Source organism: Sinocyclocheilus grahami, unplaced genomic scaffold, assembly GCF_001515645.1.
Source record: "Sinocyclocheilus grahami isolate Dianchi unplaced genomic scaffold, SAMN03320097.WGS_v1.1 scaffold694.1, whole genome shotgun sequence".
NCBI classification, from domain to species: domain Eukaryota; kingdom Metazoa; phylum Chordata; class Actinopteri; order Cypriniformes; family Cyprinidae; genus Sinocyclocheilus; species Sinocyclocheilus grahami.
Window position 1 is genome coordinate 225,143 of NW_015505873.1, and position 9,667 is coordinate 234,809.

General features: G+C 37.6%; 1 protein-coding gene across 1 annotated transcript in view; it reads right to left on the reverse strand.

Moving 5' to 3' along the window:
• The window catches only part of LOC107559653 (netrin receptor UNC5C-like), a 226,112-nt gene extending 222,524 nt beyond the window's left edge, over nt 1-3,588 (reverse strand). The window contains exon 1 of the mRNA XM_016243552.1: nt 3,063-3,588. Coding sequence (XP_016099038.1) covers nt 3,063-3,183 — 121 coding nt within the window. The 5' untranslated portion in view covers nt 3,184-3,588. The remainder of the gene's footprint in view (nt 1-3,062) is intronic.
• Nucleotides 3,589-9,667: the final 6,079 nt, after the last annotated feature.

The following is a 9,667-nucleotide window of genomic DNA, read 5'->3' on the forward strand; positions in this document are numbered from 1 at the left end:
GACGTGGAAAAAGTGAACTCACTTTGACGCACTCAGCAGGCAGTGGGTTTGCTTCACAGTTTTTTTAAACAGTAATTACACATAAGACAGCAAACAAGGTGCCTTTGTTTTACAAAAAAAAGCACTGCATATAGAACCGATGGCATACAGAAAGCAGAAAAAGCATGCAGCCTACATGAAAACAAAAACGTACAAGAATGGATTATGCACATTTGGGATCTTCGCCTTTCATCAGCAGAGGATCTGCATATTCAAACAGACAGCCGGTCTACTTCAGCCCCCAAATCCACACGGCCTTCTGCCGTTAAAGCGGATGACAAGACCGTCTCCTGTCTAAGTATTGTCAAGGGTCGTACAGTGCTGTTTTTTATCCCCCTCGCTCCCTCTTGACCGGTCGCCTCTTAATCATATTCAGGCGACGGGAGACACTTGTGGTGGAGATGTCAGTGATTTTACTGTACTTGATAAAGCCACTACTTCCCTCTCTATTGCTCTCTCCTCTGTTTCCAGGGTCAAGAGAACACTGAGACGAGTGGGAATTCACACACTTAATTAACACAAGTGTATCGACAGTGAAAAATAGGGGGATCAGGAGAAGAAAGGAGCGTGAGGGAATTTTTTCCATGCAGAGTAGCCGTATGTCGGCATTTGGTCTATTTCTGAATTAAAAAAAAAATTTTTTCTAAAAAACACAATTTTTTTATATACACGTAGTGTATTTTAACCATGCAGCAAACCTTTTTAAATATTTTGATTAATTACTGAAATAAATAAATGACTTTTTAAACGGTTTAACTGATTGTATTAATCGGTCAAAAATTCTTACAGTCGGTTAACGGGTTAAAATGAACATCCCCAATCACTTTACATTTAAGCATTTGGCAGATGCTTCTATCTAAAGCGACGTACACTGCATTCGAGCTTTAGCATTCCCTGGGAATTGAACCCACAACCTTTCCATTGCTCTTCTGTTTGAACTAATGGTTTAAAAAGTAGCTATTAAATAATAAATACAAATTTATGCAATTGGTAGATGCTTTTATCCAAAGCGACTTATACATTGCATTTATGCTTAACTTTTTCTTCAATGCATGCATCTCCTGGGAATCAAACCCATGACCCTGCCGCTGAGCTACAGGAAAAAAGTAGCTTTTAAATAATACAGCAATATAGTACATAATCTAGAATAGTACTTTAACAAGTTCAACGCCTTTTCTGTCAGTGATCTCCAAAAAAACACGAGATCAGCAGAATCCAGTACAGTAAAACTGCATGTAAACCACTGAGGAAGGGTTGAAGTCAATGTCAAACGTGGCTCGGAGGAGATTCACAAACCTGCCTTGTGATAGGGAGGAGGTCTGTGTGTCATCTCTCTGTGTCAAGAACATGGCTGCCGGTTTACTTGCACAACAATTATTCAGCGAAATCCTTTTAATGGAGTCCCACACTCGCTTCAGTGAACGGACACGTTCAAGAAAGCAAACGGCATCAGCTCTGAGATATGCCACAAACACAAACTTGAAAGCATCTTCAGCGTAGAGAAAGCACTTTTAACTCACAACGTTGTGCCCAGAGGAAAATTCATTTAATTAGTTCATTATAATGCAATCAAAGTACGCAGCAGAAGTAGTACTCAATAGCAAAATAATCAAACTATTTATTTTACTCCTAACAGAAACAGGGAATTTGGGTAAATTATCAATTCAAACTCTTAATAAATATAAAATGCCAGCAGCACATTCGCTTCTCACAGAATGAGGCCATGAGTGATATTTTGTGGTTTCAAGTTTCTCGGATTTCCTCAAAATATTCCCAAAGGAATTTTGGATAGTAAAATGATCTATAATACAAGTTGATGATTTAATTATGCATTATTTTCAGTATATATATATATATATATATATATATACACATATACATACACACACATTATATACACACACTATACATATATATAGATAGATATATATAATAAATAATTAAATAATAACGCGCTAAGTCCTTTCTATACTAAACGCGCAAACAAGATTTACAGCAAAAGAGAAATACTCTTATCCTTTAAAGCCAGAAAACGGTCCTGTAACAAGATTTCAGCACTCATAACAAGACTAAAGATATTAAGCAGCACGATAAGCCTTCAGAAAGGTACAGATCCGTCTGCGCATAAAAGGACAAACGCAAAAACATCGTTCTGCTCATTTCTAACGTGACACACACTCTCACACATACACACACACTCACACTCACACACACACACACACTCTCTCTCACACACACACACTCACTCTCTCTCACACACACACACACTCTCTCTCACACACACACACTCACTCTCTCTCACACACACACACACTCTCTCTCACACACACACACTCACTCTCTCTCACACACACACACACTCTCTCTCACACACACACACTCACTCTCTCTCACACACACACACACTCTCTCTCACACACACACACTCACTCTCTCTCACACACACACACACTCTCTCTCACACACACACACACTCTCTCTCACACACACACACACACACACTCTCACACAGTTTTCTCATGTAATGACCTCGAGCCTAAAATTAAAACCAAACCACAATAACCCACACACGCGATTATTCAATGTAAAGCGATTTAACCAACTGTGACAACCCTGGCTGAAATATAAACAACAAAATCAAAACTACTGCAACAAAAATAATATTAACAGCAAATGCCATTGTTAGTTTAAATATATAAACAAACCCGATCCGGCGGGAATTAATTAATTAACATGTTCGACCACACAATTTTACACAGAATTTACAAACAAAAACCACATCAATTCACGCCTGAAATATCAAATCTGACTAGTAATCCAAGCAAATGAAGGGTTTGAGTAACTCCCATGAAGACTTATTAGCATTATTAACTGAAATCAGACGCTATGCCGAATAAACATCTGCATAAAGCTGATTTGACAACTTTTCATACGAAGACCTTGAACAATAATTTAACGAAACTTTCACTCATAAAGCAAACTCTGCTGAACGATATTCAGCTGGTGTTGAAAGGTTTTCTTACCTTGAGCTGAACCGGTGTTGATGAGCGATAAAATAGTAAAAACTAGCACAGTTATCATCTGCGCTGAGCGTCCCGATCCGCCTCGCTCTCTTCTCGCAGTCTTTCTACTTCTTCCCATCATACAAACAGCCGAAACCAGGCAGAAATCCGGTGAGATAATAACCAGAGGCACCTCTGGAGATCTTGTTTCTGATAAAACCGGCGGAACTTGTGGCGGAGAGATTATTATTCGCGGAATGAAGCGTTGATGGAATCCGTTAGTTTTTACCTCAGCGCACTCTTTTGACAGAAGCGGCCACCAACGGCCGTCAAACACAAGTGTTTGGGATCAATATCCTCCGTTTCTCCTCTCCTGAGCAGCTGTTCTCTCGAGGCTTCGCGAAACGCCGCGGATCGGCTGTAAACAGGTAAATCGGCGCTCCTGAGGTGAGTTGTAGATGTCTGTCAGTGAAGTTCCCTCAGCGCGAGCTCCCCGCCTTCTGATGGAGAGCTGGAGGAGCGCGAGATCCCCGCGCGAGCCGCCGGCGCTGCAGCCAATCCGCTCGCGCTCCGACTTCAGTGCGAAGAAACCCAGGTGCGGCGCACGGAGCGGATCAACACCTGATCAGGTGGGTCGTGTTATGAATGATCATCGGGGGGTGTTATTAGGTGCACTTTAAATGCTGTAGAATGAGGGTTATTCATGCATTCAATTTTATTAATTTATTAAGCAAGCAAAAAAATGCCGAAAACGGGTTGCATTGTAGGACTTCATTTTCTGACTTTCAATATTATTTTCACTTGTCATTTAGATATTTTGTTATTCTGTTGCATTTAGGACCTTATAATTCAACCATAATCTCAGCAGCAGTGTTGGGGGTAACGCATTACAAGTAACGCGAGTTACGTAATCAGATTACTTTTTTCAAGTAACTAGTAAAGTAACGCATTCATTTTTAATTTACAAGAGAATATCCGAGTTACTATTTCAAATAAGTAACACAAGTTACTTTTTTTATTCCAATTGATTGACTGACAGCTCTGGTGTCCTCATGTTGAGAGAAATCAGAAGATGTTACTGTAGCTCTAAAATAAATATGAATATGCATTAATTCATCTCGCTCACAAAAAAACAAAAACAACACAGATTCAGTATTCCTCAAAATGAATAAAAATAATGCAACTCAGAATATGATGCAAACCTGCAATAATGAAATGTTAAACAACACAAATATGCTTTATGTATTTAATCCCATTCTATTTGCTTCTGAGCTTCGATGATGCAGTTCAAGCGTACTAATAAGCACACATTACTCCAGACGAGCATCTGTGTGTCTTTGTTTATTGCTGAAGTGTTGAAATGTCTTTTTCTGCATTCTACTGTACGGACATAAACTTACTTTCCCTTCAGCCTGAGGCTTATTCATTTCACTTTTGGTGTGAAAGGCTTTTATATTTGCCAAAAATATAACTTTTTTATTTTAAAAACAAACAAGCAAGCCCTGTCCAGATTTAAAAAGTAGCGCAAAAGTAACGTAACGCATTACTTTCCATAAAAAGTAACTAAGTAACGTAATTAGTTACTTTTTTATGGAGTAACGCAACGTTGTAATGCATTACTTTTAAAAGTAACTTTCCCCAACACTGCTCAGCACATACTGAGATAGGTATAGCCTACGTTTAATTAAATACTGTAGAATGAAGGGGGATATATATATATATGCTTATTTTGCAATGTATTTTATTTATTTATGATTTGATTTGACTTTATTTTCAGACCTTTTACATTATTTACATATTTTATTTTTCTGTTTTTAGGATCATTTGCTGCTCATAATTCAAAGGTAATCATAAAGGACCACCGTAGAATGAGAATAAACATAATTTTAAAGAAAAATATTCATTTTGCAAAAAGAAAGGCTTGTAAATTAAGAACAATTTGCCATTGTATGACAAGCCCCAGCAAGCCACAGCCCTGAAAGACAGCGGAGACCAGGACAACTAGATGAGCCCCAGATACAGATCCCCTGTAAAGACCTTGTCTCAGACGGCCACCGGGACAAGACCACAGGAACCAGACGAGTCCTCTGCACAATCTGACTTTGCTGCAGCCTGGAATTGAACTGCTGGTTTCGTCTGGTCAGAGGAGAACTGGCCCCCGACTGAGCCTGGTTTCTCCCAAGGTTTTTTCTCCATTCTGTCACCGATGGAGTTTTAGTTCCTCTGGCTTGCTTAGTTGGGGACACTTCATTTCCAGCGATATCGTTGACTTGATTGCAAATGATTGCACAGATGCTATTTAAACTGAACTGAGCTGGATGATGACATCACTGAATTCAATGATGAACTGTCTTTAACTGAAAAATTAGCTTTGTAAAAATCGTTGTGTTTCAGAAAGGCGGGGCATAGAGGAGAAACAATAATGTAATGACTTCAAATGTTCTTTTCGAGTGTCATTCGGATATTTTATTATTCTGTTTATTTTAGGACCCTTTTATGCTCACAATTCAACCATAATTAATCTCAGCACACTCAGAGATAAATATATATATTTTTTTTTGATTTAGCAACAGTGGTGAGTGAATTAAGAACAATTTGCCATTGTATGACTTTTTCTGACTTAAAAGTCAAAAAAGGAGGTCTGAAAATGACATTATTGTAGTTAATGTTTCACTCTTGGTTCTGATGACACTGAGTAAACAAGAGGAAAACAAACCTCTCTGGAATCTAATCAACAAAACCCTAAAGTACATTTGCTTTCCTTATCACTGCCCTCCTGTTATTCATTTAGCCCTGCTAATTGCCCAAAACATGCTCTCTTGTCAGAACGCATGATCAATAATTATGACAGGAAGAAAACCACAAACCATGATAACTGAAGTGAGCTTGCAAATTCTGCTGCGGCGCGCCGGGCCTGTCGTCGTGATAAGAGGAGACTGTATCTGTGATTCCAGCTCATCAATCTTCTCTATCTGCAGGTGTTTTGTGTTTGCATTTATGATGCATGATGTCATGGCTTAATGGTTAAGGATCCGGGCTGCTGGCTTCAGTGTTGTGGGTTCAACTCCAGGTGGAGTGACCTAGAAACTGGAGAGCTGCCGAAATTCCAGTCCTACCTCGTCACCATTGTGCCCCGGAGCGAGACACTTAACCTCGGGTTTCTTCAAGAAGGCTGTTCGGTCGTTTCGGATGAAGCATCTGCTCAATGGCCAGTAAAATAAACAGTTTGCACTATTAAAAAAAAGAAATCCAAGACAAGTTCTCTCAATAATTGTGCTAAGTAGCACTACTTTGTTTATTCACTAAATGCAAAATGCCTCATTCAGCCTATAGATAAATCAGTTTTCTTGTTCAACAATTTTTTATTTAGTAACACAAATTATTTTGTTATTTCGTAGTCGTATATATATAGTCTTACTCAATATGTTAAGTGAATGCTATATTTATTTATGAAGGAACAATCATCCTACAAAGCAAATATATCCGGGATATAGTTTTAAATATTTGAACAGAGTGACACACAAACCTCAAGAACATTGACAATCAACAAATGTAAAAAGACAAGCTCTTAACATCACAACACAACAAATAAAATTATATTTCACACAAAAATTAAAAATTCATCATCATTTACTCGCCTTCATGTTGTTCCAAACCTGTACGAGTTTCTTTCTTCTTATGAACAACAAAGAAGATATTTTGAAGAATGTTGGCAACCAAACATTTGCTGGCACCCATTGACTTCCATCAAATTTTTTCCCCTACTATGGAAGTCAATGGCTGTTTGGTTAACTGTATCTTCTTTTAAGTTCCACACAAGAAAGAAACTCACTTCTTTGAAACATTTGGGTGAATTCTGTTTGGTCTGACGTGGGTTTTATGTAGTTTCAAGAAATCTGCATTAATATTTGAGACTCAGAAGGTTTTGTAAACTGTGTGACAGTTACATTGACTCTTCTCTTATTTTTTTCATAGAATGCACTAGATAAACCGTCACCGCATTGTCACCAAAGACACGATTGTCACGTTTTTTTCCATTTGATTTATGCATCTTCACATTTTCCATGTAAATTCTTGAGCAGCCTCTGTAAATATTATGTAATGTTTACCGACAGAGGTAATGCTGTTTACAGCGGTAAGATCATACCGCCTTTAATCTTGAGTGACAACTCAGAAAACCCATTTACTCGGCTAGTGGTTAACATCATGGGTGGCCTGCCTGTGTAATCTCAGACATGGAATTCCAAGTACACAGCGTCTTCCGAGGCTTTGCCGTGGTTTTCTGTGAGCACAAACTCTATGGTCAACTCTATATCCCTTTGTTGGGAACAGGCTTTTGTTTGGCCACAATGAACCAGACTGTAAAAATAAAAGCAACTATATATTTTACAGTTTACAAAACCTTTAGAGTCTCAAATACTAATGCAGTATTCTTGAAACTACATAAAAACCACCAACTAGTAAATAATCCACATATGCAACTAGTCAAAGAAAATGTCATATTGCTGAAATGTTAATGTTAATCATTAATACATGTTGTGGTTACTATAGGATTATAGTTTTGCAGTCTGCCGACTTCATTTTTGTTGTTATTTTGCCATTATTGTTAGTTATTTGTTGAGTTGTGATGTAAATTTGTTAACTGTCAGCTATACTTGAGGTTTGAGTGTTGAGTCTTGAGGCCTGCTGCAGCATGTTCAACCATTTAAAACTATGTTTTCTCTTTAGAGGACTAATGCTCCCTCACACACTGATTTTCTAGGTATTTTTGTCTTGTTTTCTAGTATTAATATCTAAACATTTTTTAATCAAGATGCATTTATTTGAGAAGCAAAATGATTAAGATACTAAGTCTTAAGTCATGTTCTCTGTTTTTTTTGTTGTTTTTTTTGCTTAAAATAAGAAAAAATATCTGCCAGTGGGGCAAGAAAAATAACCTTGTTTTGCCTTTGATTTAAAAAGATTTTTCTTACCCAACTGACAGATATTTTTCTTGTTTTAAGCAAAAACTAACAAAAATTTGATGCATATTTTAAGTCATTTTGCTTCTCAAGTAAATGCTTCTTGATTTAAGAATGTTTAGATGTTTGTAATGGAAAATAAGACAGAAATACTAAGTAAGGAATTCATTTTTGCAGTGGCAAACAAAGATAGCATAGTTCACGTAACATCTATGCAGTTATCAAAACAAATTAATCTATTGTAACTAAGAGGCCGTTTACACGACACCATTTTCAACTAAAAGTGGAAAACTTTTTGTGTTTTGGCCGTTTTGGGGGCCTGAAAAAGCAAACTATTGAAAACGAGATTCAAACTGCAAGTTTAAAAAAAAACTATACTGTTGTCATCTAAACTATAAAAACACAAATTTTTAGTCTCTTTTGCAGACTGTTTTGACAATGTTGTCTGTAAGTAAAAACAAAAAGGAAAGACTTTTTGCACATCATTATGCTGCAAATGTACAATAAATGAAAACTGGCTGAACAAGAAATCTGTTGTTGTCTTAATTAATTTATTGGCTGAATTATGCATTTTGCACATACTGAACGAACAAATTCAAATTTGACAAAACAAAGTAGTGTTACTTAGTACAATTAGCTGAGAGAAAATAAAAATCTGAACACATCAACTTACCAATTTTCTCCGTTTATTTATTTTTTTACAGTGAGTAGCTATACGGGCAGAACAAATACTCCCGTGCAAGCATGTGCTATTAAATTGTGCTGCATGTTGTTCATCTCTTCAAAAGCAGCATAGATCTTTTATATCTTGGATATTTTTTAAGCTTTACAACTTTGAAATGATACAGTGTTCTAAAGCAATATCAAAATGTCAGAGGTCTCAGTCAGCAACACAACAATAGACATAATTCCCTCTCACCCTAAGGTTCAGCTCTGTAATATCTCTCTCTTTTTGGCATTGTAGTTTTTATGAACCCGCTTTGATGACCTATTCCCATCCCGGGCCCCAGAAGAAAAACAGCCCCCGAGAGAGCCGGGAAAAGAACATGTACAGAGTCTCCAAGACTAATGGCACCCAGCGCTCTCATTCTGCACCAGAGGTGACACGCCGTGACATCATTTCCTCTTCCCAGCGAGGGGCCGCAGCATCCCTTTATTCTTCCACTTTTAGAGTTATTTGGACTGTAATCCTTCATAACTGCTGGTTAAATCAAGCGTAACGATGGACTGAATTGGGTGGCCTTAAGGCTGGACTTTCTGTGACACATTTTAGGACCTTTTTCTGGACATATCATACAGTAAATGATATATAAACCCAAGCCATTCACAATCGCATTCATTCATCGTGTTTATCCTTTATTTTATATCCATATGTGCAATTTCTGATCAATCAAACTGAGAACACGAGGACTTGGGAAACTAAATCGAGGGCTCGATATGAACTGGGATTTCAGAAAGCATGACTTATGCATTGACTCATCTTGTTTTGCATGGCTTGAACAATGATGTCGGTGAGAATCTGACATCTTACTGGCATTTCACTTTGAATTAACAGCGGGAGGGAAATTGCTTTTGTGCTGTGTTGCTGATGGGCCTGAGAGAACATTATCTATTACTCGGGCAAACTTGACCAGATACTGAGCACTATGATTATGGTCTGTCTTT